Consider the following 20,471-nt stretch of genomic DNA (forward strand, 5'->3'; position numbering starts at 1 on the left):
GAAAACAATGGCACAACTCGGATGTTCCTATCTCTCTTTCGTTGCCCCAACCCCACCCAAAGAAACTTCATCGCCCCTACACCCCTCCCCCTTTTACCGGCCCGACCTTTCCGCCCTCTCATCTTCTACGACAAGGAGAAGAAGAGGAGGAAGACAAGAGAGGCCGCCGTTGCCGCCATGAGAAGGACCGTTCGCAACCCAAACCTCAGGCTCTCCCTCCCCGCCCACGAGACCTTCATTGGAAAATTCTTGTACTCGCCAAACCCCTGTTTTCTTTCCAACTTTTTCTGGTTTTGTTTCTTGATTTTTTTTTTCTTGTATGTTTGCTACGGGGATGTAGAACTCAGAGTGGAACGTTCAAGGATGGCGATCTTCTCGTGAATAAGGACGGTCTGCGGATCGTTTCCCAGAACGAAGAAGAGGAGGTACAATTAATGTTCTTTTCATTGTTTCTTTGAATATCATTCTGGTCGATTCTTTTTTTCTGAAATCTTACCACACAGTTAGCAAACAACTATATCTAGCTAATTCAGGCTTACTTTCGTTGTATTCAGGAGCTATTTTTCGTTATCCCAGACTAACCAATTAAATAGGGTTGGAAGCTTTCGTTATCCCAGTCTAACCAATTAAATAGGGTGGGAAGTTGTCAGGAACTTTGAGATGTGGTACCCAAGAATCTAGGTTTTTCTTTGCAAATTTTTGAGGATTAGAACAAGTATTTCTGGTTTTATTAGGTGATGCACGAGTTTTCCACTAAAAATAACCTCAGTCTTGTAATTTTCATTGATGATGAATATGCTGATTCCTAAAGAGAGTTTTGACGTTTTCTGGTTGGACTAGCGGGCCAGATGGTGGCAAAATACATGATCAAAGTTTGACATGCTCTTTAAGCTGGAAGAGGTGTATGACTCCCAACTGAAAGGCAAGACTGATGCTCAGTCGAAGGTGGTATCATCAGTAGACATGCAAAAGAGTCGAGCGATCTACTTTTGATTTGTATGTGAGGGTAGCAGTGGGATTGAAGTCTTTAGTTCTTTTAGGAGTGAGAACATCTGAGGGTAGCAATGGGATTGTCACCTCCCATTGATCTGCTCTCCTGTCTTTTTGTTTGGTTAGAAGTTTGTTTCTTGTACCTATTAATCTTTCCTTTTCCTAGAAAAGGGAAAAAAGAACCTGTTTGCCTGTCTTCTGTGCTTAGGATACGTAGGAGAGATTATCTCTGCCATTAGATGGCAAAATATGCCACTTCCTTTTTAGTGTGAAGAAAGGAGAAGAGAAGTAAAGTTGCAAAATATGCCACTTCTATAGGAGTGGCTTGGACTGTTGTAGTGATGCTTGGAAGACCAGGTCAGATTCAGGTCTTTGGGTGTCAAATCCAGCAGTCAAAACTACAAATTATGTAGTTTCAGTTTAGCATTAGTATTATTTGCATTTTACCATGTTGTTTTCTTTGCACCAGTTAGGGGAAAAGAAAAAACAGAAGATTTAAAGGCCTTTCCTATGGATTAGTCAACTTGCCAAACCAATATATCATTTTACTCTTGATTTCTGTTTTTCTTCATGCTCTCTCTCTCTCATCCCCTCTAGCATTCTGATGCAAAATCTAACCTTTAAGCCAGATCCAGATTACTATGATAACAGAATCACTTGAAATAATCACAAGTAGTGGGAATAACTTGATGGGGACATCAGCTAGGTCCCCATCTTATTTGCATATTTGTTTATTTTTATTTCTGTATTTATTTGCATTTTAGGGCTTATTTGTGGGTTTATTTCTGTGTAAAGGGGATTTATGCAAATTGTGTATTTTGGCCCTATATATTGGGACCTATTTTCATGATTAGGAATTAATGAAAGTTTAAGAAATTTCCCCCCACGTATTCTCCTTCTTCTCCTCCTCTTCCTCCTTCTCCTCCTCTTCCTCCTTCTCTTCTCCCTCTTCTTCTGTTTCTGATTTAAAATCCCACTGAGGTATTCCTTCCGGAACCGGTTCTACACCAACTTGGTATCAGAGCAATTGGTTTTGCTTCTATTGTCAAAGCCCCGATCCAACAACAATCTTCCTTTCCCTCGGTTCCCATCAACAACAAGATCAGGGTCCTCCTTCCATCAGTTCTGCTCACCAGGAAAAGGGGTCCCTCGCTCTCTCAGTTGTCACAAGAAGGAATAGAGGGGAACAATCCCTCGGTTTCAAAACAGAAAAAAAGAGAAACAAGGTCTTCATCCCCGTTCGTCCGTCCGCTGCTACCATCATTGCGGTTCCTCCGACGTACCCAGCCCGAGCCGCCGCTGCCCCACCACCTGCAACCACCGTCAGCCGGTGTATGGCCGAGCGTCGCCGGATCCTCGGATTTCTGTGGGCGCACGAGTACTACGCCGTACCTCGACCACGGACACCGGAGCGTGTCGAAGGGCCACGAGCGGTTCCCGCCGCTGGAAAGAAGAAGAGCATCACCGCCCTCCTTGCGGCCTTGTCCCTCGAACCCGCAGTCGCCACTGCGTCGGCCGCCTAGCCTGCAGCCGCCGGTCCGCCCTCCGTTCTGCACGCAGTCGCCGCTACAACCGCCGCCGCGTCCTCCGCCCCGCATCCAGCCGCCGCCGACCGCAGTTTCGCGGCCATTTGCTGCACCGCCGGTCCCCTCGGTCGATCCGCAACGGCCGCCGAGCAGCCCGGGTCACCCTCCCATTTCGGTCGGGAGGTTCGGGAGGTTGAAGACGAGTGGTAACGGGTAAGTTCTAAACCCGTTACCCCCAAAACCCATTAGCCCGGGTCCAACATCCAACAAGTTTAAAAAAAAAAAAAATAGTCTGACCACGTGACCTGCTCGTGTCTCGGAAAAAAAAAACTTGCTTACCTCTGTTTCTGCCGAAGGAAAACCCTAGGGGTTTCCGCCGCTGACGCCACCGCCGTGCCACCGAGCCTCGACGAGCTCCGTCTCCGCTGCCTCCGCCGTGCCGCCGAGCCCCGACGAGCGCCACCGCCCCTCTGCCGCTCGGTTCCCGCCGCGCCGCCCAAGCCCGAGTCTCCTCGCCGACGAACACCACCGCCGAGCATCCCACCCGAGGGTCCCCGCCCGTGACGCTCCGCCTTCGCCGCCTCCGCCAGTGCCGCTTCCTACCGCCGCCGAGATCCGAAATCGCCCGAGGTCTTCTCCCTCCCACCGAGCCGCGCCGCCTCGCTGTCGCCGTCCCCGCCGCTCCCGCGACCGCCCGATTGTCACCACCGCCGCCTCGTCGCCCCTCCTTGTTTCGCCGCTGTCCGCCCCTCCTCTGCTCCACCACCACTTCACCGCCTTCCCCCCCTCCTTTCATTTCATCGAGGCTTCTTCCATTTCCCCCCCCCTCTTCCTTCATGGGCTGACTCCACGCGCCCTCCACCCTCCTTTCTCATCGGGCCCAAACCATCCGCACACCCCTTAGGGCCCATCTTCTCTCTGCTGCGGACCCCTGACCCGCAGGCCTTTTGGGCCCAATTTCAACAGGTACTCTCTTCTACAAGCCCAACCAAATTGCTGTGATCAGATCCTATTGGAGCCGTTTCGAGAGTCCATCGACTGCAACCGCGCCCCGACCGTTGCCCAGTCCACGAGTACACGATTCTGCTTGACTGCATCCGCCACAGGTAACAGGTTCTTCTTTCTTTTGGGCTTGTTTATTTAATTATGTTCTAGTTCTCTTGCATGACAGTCCTATTTTGAAACTTATTTTCTTGTCAAACTGCAAAACCTAGAACATTTACCACAACACCCCTGCTACCCACCATTTAAATCTAAATATTAAATTAGCACACCTTAGCGACAGGACAGTTCTCAATATCCATAGATCGGATTACTTTCGGATTTTGAGCGACCGTAACACGTGTTTGCAACCTAATTTCTTATAGTGACTAATTTTCTACCTTAATTCTGAAATAACCAAAGTACAAATTAGTAATATTTAATTTTAAGTTATTTTTGTGAAAATTTGCTGATTTTCGAATTCATAGTAGATTGCATTAGTAGGTTGTCCTGCATTGCATTTAGTAAGTTAGGGTTCATTAGTAGCATTGCATATCATATCACCAACTAGAGAAGTCCCTACATGCCAACCCGTAGTGGTAGAGAGTACCTCCTCACTGACTCTCAGACCCCTTTACCCACCATGGACCCCAGAGTTCTACAAGATATTCTGGAACAATTAGCTGCATTACGAGCTGATCAAGATGAATACAAAAGAGAGATCCGTGCTCTAGTGCAACACCCTAGGACTCCTGAACCGTCAACCCCAATCGCAGCTTATCCCGAGTTTGGTTTGACCACACCACCTGTAGCTTTTCCCCATCCCCCTAGGAACCAACTTCCTCTTGATCACCAGTGCGATCTTGACGAGCGACTACTTCGTACCGTACGAGTAGATGCTCCCACATTTGCTGGTCAATTAGAGCCGAGTATGTACCTTGATTGGAGAGCAGCCATGGATAACTATTTTGAGTGGTACGAAATGACTGATGATCGAAAAGTACGGTTTGCTAAAATGAAGCTTATTGGACAAGCTCACTGGTACTGGCATAACATAGAACATAGGCGTGAGACCTAGAGGCTTCCACGTATCACCACCTGGGAGGATATGAAAGAAAAACTGAATAAGAAGTATCTGCCATTCTCTTACCGACAACGCCTTATGGATAGGTGGCAGAAACTAACTCAAGGAACTTCAACTGTTGCCGATTACATTGCACGATTTGAGGAGTTTCACATGAGGTGCGGTGTAATCGAAGAGGAGACTGTTACTCTTTCTAGGTTTCGGGCAGGACTCCACGAGGAGATCCAGAAAGAATTGATCCTCCGAGAGATTACCACCTTTGGCCAGGCATACCAGTTGGCTCAAGATGTGGATAGTTTTTTACGAGTTCCTGTAGTGAGACGTACCGACTCTCGGTTCTTACCCCCAGGAGCCCGAACTAATCAAAGCTATCTCCCGCAATCCAGACCACTCTCCAACCATCCTACCCAGCCCGGTTCTAGCCAAACGCCGACTAGGCTGTTCCTGATGCCTGCTCAAAGTACGTCAACTGATAAAGGAAAAGGCATATTAGGGCCCAACCCGCCCTCAAGAAACCAAACCCAGTGTTTCAGGTGCCAAAAGTTTGGCCATATCGCGTCCCAATGTAATGCCAAGACTTATTTAATGACTGAACTGGAAGCAGGAACCCAGGAGACTGAATGTGTCGAAGAAGTCTATGAACCAAACATCGAGGATTTTGTAGAAGACTTTGGAGACGAACAGACCGGGTTAGAGTTTGCCCAGCCTACATCCCAATATGAGCCCACTGATCGGAATGACCACAACCCTAGGCTTCAGGTGGTTAGGTGTACGCTAGCCCAAACAAAGACCGAACAAGATTGGCGTAGAACCTCCCTATTTTACACGCTTATTAAGATCAATGGTAAAACATGCAAAATCTTATTTGATAGCGAGAATTGCATCAACGCCATTGCATTTGGAGTTGTTTCTCGCCTTGGCCTGAAATCTACCCCTCATCCTAATCCATATAAAGTAGCCTGGGTAGATAAGACGTCCATTTCGGTATCGGAAAGATGCCTTGTCCCGATTCAATTCCTATCTTATAAAGACGAGATTTGGTGCGACTGTCTTCCGATGGACGTAGGTCAAGTCATTCTAGGAAGACCTTGGTTATACGATAGGGACGTCACACTTCATGGTCGGTCAAATTCGTGTAGCTTTATGTTCCAGGGTCGGAAAATTATACTGAATTCATTGCCTCCTAGAGAGCCCGGCCCTGAGAAGAAGGGTGCTACACCGCAAAAAGATGAGTCACTTCACATCATTACTTCGAAAGAGGTAATGAAAGATATCGAAAGCCACTCACCTGTGTTCGCCCTTGTGGCTAGAGTTATCAATGTGGAGTCAAATGCCGAGCATCCGGCCGTCGTAGTTCCCCTGTTGGAGGAGTTTCACTCAGTTTTCCAAAATGATCTTCCAGATGCACTCCCTCCGATGCGTGATATTCAGCATGTAATTGATCTCATTCCTGGAACGTCATTGCCAAATCTTCCCCATCATAGACTCAACCCAAACGAGCACATTGAACTGAAACGTCAAGTTGACGAACTCTTCACTCGAGGGTATATTCGTGAGAGTCTGAGTCCCTGTGCTGTACCTGCATTCCTCACTTTCAAGAAAGATGGCTCTTGGAGGATTTGCGTCGATAGCCGTGCTATCAATAAAATCACGGTTAAGTATCGTTTTCCCATTCCTAGGCTGGACGACCTTTTAGACTATATGTCTGGTGCTACAGTTTTTTCCAAGATCGACCTAAAGAGTGGGTACCACCAGATTCGGATTCGTCCTGGGGATGAATGGAAAACCGCATTCAAAACCAAAGATGGACTCTACGAATGGTTAGTAATGCCTTTCGGATTAACAAATGCTCCAAGTACTTTTATGAGGGTGATGACACAGATCTTTCGACCTTTCTTGAATAAATTTGTCGTTGTATATTTTGATGACATCCTCATCTATAGTCAAACTCAAGAGCTCCATCTCTCACACTTAAGGCAGGTTTGTGATGTCCTGCGGAAAGAAAGCTTCTTTGCAAACCCTAAGAAGTGTGCTTTCCTGACTGATCACGTCACTTTCTTAGGGTTCATAGTGTCTTCCAAGGGTGTCTCCGCTGATCCAGAAAAAGTAAGCGCGATAGTCGATTGGCCTGAGCCCAAGATCCTAGCAGAAGTACGTAGTTTTCATGGTCTGGCTACCTTCTATCGTCGCTTCATTAGAAATTTTAGTTCGATAATGTCTCCCATTACAGATTGCATGAAGAAAGGAGACTTTATCTGGACTAAGTCGGCATCCCAAGCATTTAAAGATATTAAGCATAGGATGACCGAAGCGCCTGTCTTGCGCCTCCCCGATTTCACTAAGGTATTCAAGGTCGCATGTGATGCCTCTGGCGTTGGCATAGGTGGCGTGTTAAGCCAAGAAGGTCACCCTGTCGCGTTCTTTAGCGAAAAGTTAAGTGACGGCAGGTTGCGTTATTCCACCTATGATAAGGAATTCTATGCGGTAGTGCAAACTTTGCGACATTGGCGACACTATTTGCTACCGCAAGAATTTGTCCTGTATTCAGACCATGAGGCTTTAAAGTATCTAAATTCTCAAAAGAAACTAAACCTTCGACACGGCCGATGGATTGAGTTTCTGCAAGCCTATACTTTTGTGCTGAAACATAAAGCTGGAGTTGAGAACAAGGCTGCTGATGCGCTTAGCCGACGGATCTTCCTCCTATCCGTGATGAGCACTGAAGTAATTGGTTTTGAAAGGATCAGGGAACAATATACCACCTGTCCCGATTTTAGTGATGTATACCTGACCCTACGAGATGGAGTAGAGAGAGAACAAGATGATTTCTTTTTACAAGATGATTATCTCTTTCGCTCCGACAGATTGTGTATTCCTCGAACCTCATTGAGAGATTTCCTAGTATGGGAAGTACACGCTGGAGGACTGTCTGGGCATTTCGCGAGAGACAAAACCATTGAAATGGTGGAAAGACGTTTCTTCTGGCCGAATCTCAAGAGAGACGTGGCCAAAATTGTCGCTCAGTGTCGCACTTGTCAACTAGCCAAACAACGTAAACAGAACACTGGGCTTTACACTCCCCTACCTGTTCCTGATTGTCCGTGGCAAGATGTTAGCATGGATTTTGTGTTAGGGCTTCCACGTACCTCGACCAAACACGATTCCATTTTTGTAGTGGTGGACCGGTTCTCTAAAATGGCTCATTTTCTCCCATGTTCTAAGACTTCCGATGCTTCTAGGATTGCGAAACTCTATTTTGACGAAGTCGTTAGACTCCATAGCCTCCCAAAATCTATTGTGTCCGATAGGGATGTTAAATTTATGAGCTATTTTTGGAAAACTTTTTGTCACATGATGGGTACCAAATTAAAATTTTCCTCTGCCTATCATCCCCAAACTGATGGCCAGACAGAAGTTGTCAACCGAAGTCTAGGGAATCTTTTAAGATGTCTGGTAGGTGAGCATGATAGGACTTGGGATCTCGTGTTACCAACTGCCGAGTTTGCATATAATAGTTCGGTCAATAGGACCTTAGGCATGAGTCCTTTCGAAGTGGTGAATGGATATAAACCTAGGCAACCCATAGACTTGATTCCCATGTCTCATCAACATAGAGTCTCTGAGTCTGCACAATCATTTGCTTCACACTTGCATTCATTGCATCAGGAGATCAGCAAACGTATTTACTCTAATAACTTAAAATATAAATCACTTGCTGATTTGCACAGACGTTATAAAGAATTGAATGTAGGTGATTATGTTATGGTAAGAATTAGACCTGAACGACTCCCGTCAGGAACGTTCAAAAAGTTGCAATCTCGTAGTGCGGGACCGTTCAAGGTCCTAAAGAAAATCAGTTCGAATGCTTATGTTGTAGATCTTCCTGACGACTATGGGATTAGTGCGACATTTAATATTGAAGATTTAGTCCCATACAAGAAATCAACATTCATTCCTTCTGACCCTTTTGTTGATACACCCACTGTTATTGATCACCCTGATCCAGCACCTGCTATTGAGCCTCCACCTCCACAGTTTCATGCACGCAGAGAACACATAGAATATATATTAGATGAGCAGGTTATATCTACCAGGAGAGGAAGCTACCAACGTTACCTTGTTCGGTGGAAAGGTCGACCCGAATCAGATGTGACGTGGATTTCGCGAGCCGAGTTGCAGCGCCTTGACCCTGATCTTCTGGAGCAGTACGACAGCCGGCCAGATCTACACTCGACGGGGTCGAGTTTTTTCCACCCGGAAGGAGTTGATGGGGACATTAGCTAGGTCCCCATCTTATTTGCATATTTGTTTATTTTTATTTCTGGATTTATTTGCATTTTAGGGCTTATTTGTGGGTTTATTTCTGTGTAAAGGGGATTTATGCAAATTGTGTATTTTGGCCCTATATATTGGGACCTATTTTCATGATTAGGAATTAATGAAAGTTTAAGAAATTTCCCCTCACGTATTCTCCTCCTTTCTTCTTGTCTTCTCCTTCTTCTCCTCCTCTTCCTCCTTCTCTTCTCCCTCTTCTTCTGTTTCTGATTTAAAATCCCACTGAGGTATTCCTTCCGGAACCGGTTCTACACCATAACTTCTGTCATAATGAATGAACTTTTGTCATTTGGAAAGCAAAGAAGAATCTAGTGTTGGAGTTAAAATCTATTGATACTGATTACCAAAAGTAGAACAAATGAAAACCCAGGAGTATAAGGAATAAGGAGCAGTTGGCTAGTGGCAATCTACTTTTGGACTTGAATGACTCATTGCTCTTTAATACATTACTATAAACTCTAGCAATTCGTCAGTTGGAAAATGTTTACTGATGCAACTCCGTGCCTGATTGAATTTTAATACATTACTATAAACTCTAGCAATTTGTCAGTTGCAAAATGTTTACTGATGCAAGTCTGTGCCTGATTGAATTTTTCTTTATGAACAAAGCACTTAGAGAATGTAAGGCTTTCCTTTTTGCAAGAGAACTTGAGTGAGGTTATCAGTTTGATTAGTAAGTTCTTTTTAGTTGATATAGATATTGAAGAGGAAAACACAACTATTTTATTTCATTCTATGCTAGCCTGTATGATGGATTAACCATGAATTTAAGAAGTAAGAAGTCTCTTGACATTAATATTGTTACAACTAAGTCATTTACCTTGGAATAGAGGATAAAATTCAATCGTGGATAACCTTCAAATGATATTTATTGGCAAATCAATGGAGAGATACTGTATAATGATAGCTCAAGGTCCAAATTAATAATTCAAGAGATTTAATTATTAGGACTATATAAGCCATGACATATGAAAAGAACTTTTGGCTGTGAAAATCAGTTATGATGCTTCTATATGTAGCTTCTGTGGCTTTTCTGTTTAAATCTATCCTAATTATTATTTGTGTACATCAAATGCTTCAAAAGATGATAAAGTTCTCTCTGGCCAACAAAACTTCTGCATGCAACCATGCTTTTCTATCTCATAAAATTTGTACCACTGTTTTATCATCATCCATTCTCTATAAATCTTAAACTCTCATGCACTGATTATTTTGAGTTTTTCTTATTGTTATTTTGGTTTGTTCAATTTGTGCCCAGCCACCTCTTATAAAGCCATCAGACAATCAATTGACTTTAGCTGATATGGATATGGTTAAAGTAATTGGAAAGGGTAGTAGTGGAATCGTGCAACTGGTTTGCTACAAATGGACGGGCCAATTTTTTGCTCTCAAGGTATTGTATCTTTAACATTTATGCTTGCTTATAAGTGATTGTTTAGTTTCTTCTCGCTCTTATCTCAACCTCTTTTTTTGTTTGAAAAACTTCAAGTGTGATGAGTTGATTTTCACTCATTCCTTGTAGCATTGCTGAAATAGTGGTGACACTTTTTTAGGTTTAAACCTGTGAAAGGACAGTTTAGTTATTACATGCAAAAATCTTCTAATGTTGCATATTTTTTACTGAGAAATAATTGTAAATATTAATTTTTTCTTTTTGAAATTCTTCAAAGGAGCAACCAACTATTAGCTATGCTAATCTATATATTGTTAGCAGTTTTTTTTGGGTTGGGGGAGTTGGGGTTTTGGTTTTGGTTGTTGGGGGGGGGGGGGGGGGGGGGTGTCATGCCACAATACCCCTTAGAGAACCCCACTACCCTTGTTTGTCCATATTTCCAACTCCTGCCCCTTCTTCCTCATCACTGTAGCTAAACTAAAACCACCAGCCCCTCTTTCCTTCTCAATGGAGCGCACCCAAGCCCTAGCGGCCCAAGGGGCACTTAAGATGGCCCATATTGTCTAACAACCAGCAAGTAAGAATTAAAAAATGATTTACAGGATTACAAAATTCTTCATATGATTGGATCTCATAATATCACATCCCCCCATCTCATTTACCCTGCTTTCTTCTCTTCTATGCACCCACTCCTCTCTGGCTCTCGATCTCTCTCTTCCCCTCCTGCTCTTTCATGCAATTGCTGGACCTCTCCCAGTGTCTGTCTTTGTCCCCAAATCTAGGCAGCTTGAGGTAAGTCTCTCTCTCTCTCTCACACACACACACACGCGCGCGCGCGCGCGCGCGCATAGAGATAGACAAACACACACCCCCCAATCTCCACCCGGTTGGGTCGGTCATAATCCAGCTCATTACATCCTTTTCTCCTTGTTTTTAGGCACAGGGGCTTTATTTATTTCTTTTTTGTATTTCTATTCTGAATTTTCAATGCTACTAATTCTATAGATGCCTAGATACAGTCTTAGGTGTTGACCAGATATGACATGGTTACGGGAGGGAGGTAATTGGAGAGTAGAGCAGGCCGCTGCAAAGAGCAGCTGAGTGCTGAAACTCTTGACAGCTCATCTTTTACCCTTTCCTCCACTGAAGTGAGTCACGTGGATTCCTTGCATCAATTTCTTGAATTGCATTGACCTTTTCCACTGAAAAAATGATCACCAACCATGACATGAACATGCAATTTTTTTGGTAATGAAGAATTATCTTTGCAGTTAGTTTTGCCATGTGCAATGCACACTTCCTGAGAAACGTGAATCATGGAGCAGTTTTGTGAATGCCCTCCATTTCCAAGATTGGTTTTATATATAGATGATTTGCTATTGAATTTTATTTATATGTTTTGTTTGCTTTTACAATTGTTTAATAGTTAAAAAAATTATAAAGGAAGATCCAAATTAATTAAAACTAGTAACAGGGGCGTAATTTTTTTTAGTGATTCAATTAATAAATGCTCTGTTAGTAAATGAAATGTTAGATGCAAATTTTATTGTAAACTTAAAAATTTACATATTTTGTAATAAAACAAATTTATGATTAAATTACACTCTTCTCTTGACTAATGTTGGTGCTGCCACCTGCATGAAAATCTTGGCTTTGCCCCTGGTTGTTAGAACTGCCTTTAATTCTACATATATGGTTAGAAGTTGCTATTATACAGTTACTTTTTGCTAAAATTACATAATTCAGCGAATGCTCATAAACACTTCTAGAATCAATATTTAGTTCAGTATGAATCCATATTGCTGTGATACTTAAAATGGTCCATGAACAAATTCATATCATTTCCTAGACAGCGTGGCCATAGCTCCGTTGTGGTTAAAGGGCAAAGGTATGAAAGAAACGATGTCAAGGGAATGCTTAGTTTGTGGAACTTGCAAAAGGTTGTTTAACCAACAGGGGTAAAATAAACTATGTAGTGATTGACACTTGCAGGGGTAACATATAGTATCTATGCCCGCTTCCCCAATTTAATTATCTTGTAATCTCTTGTAAACCAATTTACCAAATCTTGGATAATTTCTTAGAAAATGTCATGCAATGGGCATGCACACTCATTTAATGTTTGAGTGCAACTGGTCATGATTTGTATTATTTAAAAGTATTGTTAGTTCCAAAATCAGACTTAATGTCCTTGATTATTAAGATCATGTGCGTGCAAGATGCTTCCACACGGATTTTAGTGGAATTTTTAGTTATTTTACTCCAGCAACCTGCTGACAAATAAAGTCTTCCGAGACTACACACTTTTGAATCCTCTTACTCCTTCCGGAGTGTGTGAGATGCCTTACCAGTGGATCAACCAATACCTCGCAGGGATTTTATTTACCAGACAGCTATCAGAAGAAGCATGAACTGGGCAGAGTAATAAACTTTTATAGATCCTGCTCCTTCCAGGTGGATTGGAAAAACACGGACTGGGAAGGCCGAACAACCATGTCTGCCTTGAATGGGGTACCTACTACCTACCAATGGGGTACCTACTACCTACCAATAATAACAGCGTGAATTTGCAACTATTATGCTTCCTTGACCAAATCCAACTACATTCCACTGTGCCCAAAAAAGGAATTGCTTTTAAGCTTTATTTTCTCATTGGAAGTCTTTGTTACACCCAGTGAATGTGCAAATTTAGATGTATCTTCTATTAGATTGGTAAATAATTATTAGAAAACAATATGATTAAATATGTTACATGATTTTTTACTTAAGACAGAAAGTTAGGAGATGTGATGTGATGATGTTATTATCTAAGGTTACAAGCAAAAAACAAACAAAAAAACTGGACTTTTACTCGAAGAGTGTGGATCATATCTCCCTCTCTATACACGCATCTGGTATACACATATGCGTGCCTGTATTTATGTGTGCATGATAGAAGTTTGCATGTATCTACATTCTATTACCAGCATAATGTCATCAGCAAAACCCTAAGTTCTAGCTTAATGGGGAGCTGTAGAGTTCTTTTCTACCACCCAAATACTAGGTTCATTGTTAGATTAATCCTCCTTGGATTTTTATGTGCTATCTTGTGCCAAGTAGTTGTAAGACTACTCTTCGTCACCTCTTTTACTTATATGCATCCCCTTCTTTGATCCATGTCGCATATGACTGAATGATTAACATATACATTTCAAAACCTCATTTTGTATCAACATAACTCTCGAGCTTCCTCTGAACTATATCCTTCTTGCTTGTATGCTAGACATCCACTTTAGCATTTTCATCATTGCCCCATATACTCTTTCTTTATTCGATGAGTTTATCTTATTAGTTACTTAATGAAATACTCCATCACGTGCTTTTACAGGGTCAACCGAAACCATGCCATAAAAAGCATGCTGGATGAAGATTAGTATGAAATGTTGCTAGCAGCTCATTAGTTCCAATGTGTAAAAATGCAACTAATGTCCATAGGCAATAATGAAAGAACATGATGGAAGATGAATAATTTTCCACCCATAATTTTTTGAGGAGAGTACAACGTTCTTTCCATGTACCACTCACCTCACTTGTCATATCTAAAACTTTTTAAAATTGAATTGACACCTCTTTGATTGAAAATATGTGACTTAAAATTAGTGTTCAGATTTGTTTGTATTTTTGAGAGTTGCCTAAACTTGTTTGCTTCATTCATTATCTGTTGTCAAAATGTTGTGAAGTTTATGAAGATGTTACACTATGAGATGACTAAAAATCAATGTTTTGGAAATGTTTTACCTTACAAAATGTTCAATTGCTTGGCTTGTTCAGAAAGGGCCTTTTAGTAGGTTGGCATGTCATAGTTGAGTTTAACTCGTCATTGTAGCAGAGAGGAGTTACAGAACTACAACTAGATATCAGTTCAAGTTTGCATGCATTTTTTGAGAACAGAGATGGACAAATTTGTGTGCATTTTATGGCTGCTTATGTACTGGTCCCCTCTCAGGCAGTATATCAGCATGTTTTATTGTCTGTGTCATTAATGACCCATGAACATGACATCCTTTTCAAGAGGTTTTCATATGATATTGTACATGCAGGTTATACAATTGAATATTGAAGAGAGCATACGCAGACAGATTGCTCAGGAATTAAAGATAAACCTGTCAACACAGTGTCCATATGTTGTTGTATGCTACCAGTCTTTCTACGACAATGGTGTTATATCTATAGTACTGGAGTACATGGATGGTGGTTCTCTGGCCGATTTTCTAAAGAAAGTCAGGACCATACCGGAGCCATATCTTGCTGCAATCTGTAAGCAGGCTAGTATTGAATGGCAGAAGAGTTCTATCATCTCACGCAATGACTGCAGCATTGGTAATCCAGTTTCTAGTGTTTTTGTTGCAATTAAAAGCATGTCTTTTTTTGTTTGTGCAGGTGCTTACAGGTTTGATGCATCTGCATCATGAAAAACATATTATCCATCGAGACTTAAAACCATCAAATATACTAATCAATCACAGAGGAGAGGTCAAGATATCTGATTTTGGTGTCAGTGCTATCATAAAGAGTTCGTCTGGTCTGCGAGATACATTTACTGGCACCTGCAACTATATGTCTGTGAGTATTAGTTTCTGGTAACCGGTAGTGCTTGTTGTTTGACATGAATTTTTTAATTCAACTTTAAGTTTCTTTTATATTTACAAATTTTAGAAGCAAATATCTCTGAAGCTTTAAACTTAATAGTCATGGAGAATTTTTGTCCTTGATAGCCAGAACGAATTATTGGTGGAAAACATGGATATCTAAGTGATATTTGGAGCATGGGTCTAGTTATGCTTGAGTGTGCAACAGGCCAGTTTCCCTATCCTCCTCGTGACAGTTTTTATGAGCTTCTGGAAGCAGTTGTCGAGCAGCCACCACCTCGTGCACCTCCTGACCAGTTCTCTGAGGAGTTTTGCTCATTTATTTCTGCATGGTAAATGTGCTACATCATATTATACTTTGATCTGCATCCACTGAAAAGGATTCCTTAATGTTTGTTCGAAATGTTATTTGATCATTAATATTCAATTTTGCTTGGAGCCAAGAGCTGTATATGTGCAGTCTTAGTTGGAAAAAGGAGCTTCATGGATTTGTTTTTTTTGCTATTTAAACATTTAAGAATTATAGTCATGTTAGGCTGACTTTGTCTAGGTAAGTGATGTTGATATTTCTATGTGACACCACCAAATGCATGGCTCTTCGTTAGTAATAGGTAAAGGCAGTGATGGAAGAGAAGAAAAATATCTTAGGATACTTCCTGAATAGATTAAAGCCAATGAAAACAGAAATTTATTTATCTGGTTATTACACTTACAAGAAATTTTATGTGTAGGGATTAGAGAAAAATGGTTTAAACAACTCATGACACTTTCATTATTGTACTAAGATTGATTATTTGATTTGATGAATAGTAGCTTTTATACATTATAATATATATTGGAAATGTATGTCTGACATGAAAGACACATAAACGTGATGAACAAGCATTTTTTGTTAGTCCGCATTGAAGGGACAAAGGAGAACATATGTCAACTTAATAAACATTACCACACTACACTACAAACCCTGCACCCAAGGTTTTATGGTCCCGTACTGTTCTGATACAGTGGTACCAGGTGCAGGACACCGGAACAAGTCTAATCAGTATGCACTGACTGTATTGGTCTGTACCAACCATACCGGTTGCATACTGACAATCAGGAAGCACTGAGAGTCAGTATGTATTGTTTTCTTATCTGTTTCTGTTTTGTTATATGCTTCGGTCCGTCCCATACCATTTTGGTTCAAAACCAGTAGGGGGTCCAGTAATGGGTCCGGTAATGCTATTTTAAAACTTGCATGTACCCTCATTACTTGAAATGCCTTCACATGATCTCCACTCAAGGTCTGGATACTAATCATATCCATATAATCTGGTGAAAGATCCAGCTCGGATGTATGCTATGTTTTGGAGTTTGTATGTTCCATATTTTCCTTGACAGTGATGTGTTGGCTCCATATGTGTATCCATCTCGTGAAAATTATCCAAATATTTCAAATCATTATGTGCTTTCGGAATAAAACAACGAATACTTCTAATGACAAGGGAAAAAGTACTCATTGAGGATTGTTGACAGAATGTGGTTGATCAAATTTGTCTCGTTGTGTTATTTGAATGCCTGTGGAATGCAAGAAAATATGTAGAAATATCTGAAGAGATTGCCTTGGCAGGCTAAAAAGCCAAACAAATTTTATTGTTCTACTAATATTTTGAATGAATATGTTGCTTATTGATCTAATCCAACAATTTTTAAATGAAAAATTCTCAAACTTCTATTTAGTTTTAACAATTTTTGTATAATGGACTTTGAATCATTTACAAGATAAGGAAAATAGAATCTCTTGGGGCCTGTTAGAGAAGACCCTGTGGGATCTGGCAGGATCGACCGGAGAGAGCGCAGGGGGGAACCTGAGGGGGGAGCAGGAGAGAGGACAGAGAGTGCATGGGGGGTCGTAGGGCCCGATCCCTGTGGGATTAAAAAAAGAAAGGACTTTTCACTCAAGTCCTCCACCTTGCGCTTTCTCTCCAGCTGATCCTGCTGGATCCCACAGGGTCCAAACGGGCCCTTAAGTAACCATTTTGGCCTTATGTTAAATATGTATACCTTTTTGATATGTAATACACTAGTGACGTTCTTGGCCGGTTCTGTGATCGACTTGTCATTGTATAGTAGCAAGTTAGTTGTTCATGATTTAGATATCTTGGGGAAAATTATCTACGGATATCCAATTTATTAATCTGCATCAGTTTATCACTTAATTGTTTCAGGCTATGAGTAGGGATTTAACTGACTACCAGTCATGATCACCTAGCTAGTTTTGGATGTAAGGACCGCCAGTGGTGTGATTTGCACCTATGGAATGCCCGATGTTTTTCTGTTTTCCCCCTTTTTTTGTTAAGATTATGCCATGTGTCAATTCATAAAGTGACTTACATGTCTTCTTTGGTTTGTGTTATAAAAACTACATGATACTTTTCTGATTATAGTTATACATTATTTGCCAACATTAGTGTAGGATGTTAATAATTTGATGCTTTTAAAGCTGTGTCATTTTGAGGTAGCAATTGGAGAGAATTGAGTTGGAGACTTCATGAAAGCAAGTGATAAGAGGGAATACCTCAAAAAGCGGATGGATAAATGGCTAGGACCAACTGTATCTTATCTGGAATTTGGGAAAATACTATTTAAGGAAAGGAGGTTTTTGATGCTGGCACCCTATATTTTAGGGAAAGTTGTCCTATCTTCATTTATCCTTGAGGACATGATTGAAGAATTGTAGTTGGACAATTAGCTTCTACACAGAAAAGATTTAGCAAGCATAAGTTTGATATAAAGAGCTCTTGCAATATGGGCTTATGGTATTACCCTTTTTAGGTTGGTCTTCTTGACCTACAATGGTGACTTCAGTGGGTGCAAGGCTTCTCATATGGTCTCTTTGGTATAACTTTTCTTGGTGCCATTCTTGTAGCATCTATATATATATATATATATATATATATGTAGATAGATAGATAGATAGATAGATAGGTAGATAGGAAAGTGTTTCAATTGTACAGGCTAGGCAATGTGCATGCTTCAGCTATGTAGGAGTGTCGTATCTGATATATTTCTTTTTCAATGCCCAACATATATTCTGGCAATCAATTGTCAAGGTACAATATTGAATTTTTAATGTTTTGAGCTCTTTATCATATATTATGAAACCTCTGGAAAATCCAGAGGAACGTGCTAATGGGGCAAGGGTGCTGTTTTGCTTAAAGTTGTCTAAGCTCCCTCGGAGAGGGGAAAAAAGAACAAAAAGAAGAGGAAGACGAATTATCCATAGGTGTTCATAGACACTAGTCATTCTTTTACATATTTTTTGCTTGATGATTTCTGTGATCTCCTTGTACCTCTATGTCTGTCTTCCTTTTTTAAAATTTTATCTAGTCATTTTTGAGTCCTTTTTCTTTAACACGAACATTTTGCTATTGATCACAGTGTACAAAAAAAGGCTGAAGATAGAAAATCTGCCCAAGTGCTTTTGGTAAGATTTGACTCTGCCACCATGAATTTACCTACTTCATGCCCTTTTCTTGTAAAGAAGCCAGGAGCTGACTCTGGGAATATTTTTTGTTTTCTGTTCCTTGTGTGGATTTTTGATTCAGGAACACCCCTTCTTGAGCATGTATGATGACCTGCATATTGATCTTGCATCTTACTTCACAACTGCTGGATCTCCACTTGCCACCGTTTGAATATGCGGTACTGGACATTTGTTGCATGTAGAGATCCTTTTTCCATGTTAAGTATTATTTCAATTTACCGCGATTTGATGTTAGGTACCATGCAGTGTTTCCAATAAAAGAACAAATTGGATGGACTCTTCAAAGTAATTTTGATGCATATCAATCACATTTCTTGGGCATGATATATAGGTGGTTCGATTGGGTTTGCACTAGTAAACCATGGTGTATTCTGCATGCAACTTTTGTGCATAATGGAGCATTATCAAAGCTAAGTCAAAGCCAAATGTTGAAACTCTAGTGCTTCTCTTAATGTTGCAAAGGCACATACGATTCTGGTGACTTTTATGTATTTTTGGCTAAGACGGTGCAAATGAGAGTGGTACTAAAGTTTTGTGGTTTGTGTACTAGATTGTAACAACGAAGTATCCCATGTTCTGTACTCCAAAATGAAGAGAAAATCAAACCATAAATCTCTCTCCTGTATTTAAATGATGGCAACCAGAAGGCTTTGAAAATGATGCCAACGGAGTTTTTTTTTTTGTTCCAAGGATGTGCTGTATCTTGAGCATTTGTCTTGATTATTTATCCTCTCTCTAGAAAAAAGAAAAGAGAGAAAAAAAAAAAAATCTGTTCTAGCTTCTAAATCTCCAGAATAAAGGACTGTTCATAGCAATTGTTGCCGAATGCAGAGGTTTTCTCAGATTATTATTTTATCGTGCAATACGTGCGACTACTTGAACTGCAAGAAACCGTTCCGTTCTTAGGCCCTGTTTGGGGGAGCTTTTGGAGGGCCAGAAAGCACTTTCTGGCCCTCCAAAAGTACTTTTAAATGAAAAACTGTGTTTGGTAAATTTTTCAAAAAGCTGTTTCAGCTTTTGCGGAAAGCTGAAAACAGCTTTTGGGAGGAAGCTCCAATTTGGAGCTTTTGGAAGGAAGCTGTTTCAGCTTTTTTGGAAAGCTGTATTTTTGACAAAAATACCCATATTAAAATAACATAATTATATAGTTTATTCCTGTATAAACCTAAAAATCTGCTGGAGCCAAGAATCCAAGCCGTCAGACTCCCTTCCGTAAGAAAAGGTATTTTTCTTTTCAATTTTTATATGCATCTCTTGAACCACATTTTAGAAGAAAAAATTTTAATTCTTTTCCATACCTTCCAAAATCAATCTATTGTTTTTTTTTTATCATCAACCTCGCGGCCCACGCTGAGGTCCTCCTCGAGCGTGGACCATGAAGAAGAGCCCCTGAACCGCGGAAAATTATTTTATGAGAAATTATGGAAAATTATTATGGAAAATTATTTTATACTAATAATTATAATATTTTATACCTTTATTTTTATATTATACTATAAATATAATATCATATTATATTATATCATATTACATTAATATGTTATGTTAAATAATTTAATATTATGTTATATTATGAAAAATTAATTTATACTAATAATTATAATATTTTATACCTTTATTTTTGTATTATACTATAAATATAATATCATATTATATTATATCATAATACATTAATATGTTATGTTAAATAATTTAATATTATGTTATATTATGGAAAATTAATTTATACTAATAATTATAATATTTTATACCTTTATTATTGTATTATACTATAAATATTATATTATATTACATTACATTATAATACATTAATATGTTATTTTAAATAATTTAATATTATGTTATATTATGAAAAATTAATTTATAATAATAATTATAATATTTTATACCTTTATTATTGTATTATACTATAAATATTGTATTATATTACATTACATTATAATACATTAATATGTTATTTTAAATAATTTAATATTATGTTATATTATGAGAAATTAATTTATACTAA

The 20,471-nt window shown here is 40.1% G+C and overlaps 1 protein-coding gene across 4 annotated transcripts; it reads left to right on the forward strand.

The window, feature by feature from the left end:
• The first annotated feature begins 2 nt into the window (after positions 1 to 2).
• On the forward strand, positions 3 to 19,120 carry LOC103720812 (mitogen-activated protein kinase kinase SIPKK-like). 4 transcript variants are annotated; one of them, XM_008810714.5, is made up of 9 exons: positions 3 to 251; positions 341 to 425; positions 10,175 to 10,309; positions 14,389 to 14,613; positions 14,729 to 14,911; positions 15,064 to 15,269; positions 18,358 to 18,403; positions 18,525 to 18,621; positions 18,699 to 19,120. In XM_008810714.5, exons 1-8 carry the CDS (start codon positions 22 to 24, stop codon positions 18,612 to 18,614), a joined length of 1,200 nt encoding a protein of 399 aa, XP_008808936.4. In that variant the 5' UTR covers positions 3 to 21; the 3' UTR covers positions 18,615 to 18,621; positions 18,699 to 19,120. The 4 variants fall into 4 exon arrangements, with proteins under 4 accessions (XP_008808936.4, XP_026665681.4, XP_008808940.4 ...); XM_026809880.4 differs by having other exon boundaries at positions 18,710 to 19,120; XM_008810718.6 differs by having other exon boundaries at positions 18,795 to 19,120.
• Positions 19,121 to 20,471: the final 1,351 nt, after the last annotated feature.

Source organism: Phoenix dactylifera, chromosome 5 (genome assembly GCF_051530095.1).
Source record: "Phoenix dactylifera cultivar Ajwa chromosome 5, Ajwa_hap1_PhDact_Kaust_v1.1, whole genome shotgun sequence".
Lineage (NCBI taxonomy): Eukaryota > Viridiplantae > Streptophyta > Magnoliopsida > Arecales > Arecaceae > Phoenix > Phoenix dactylifera.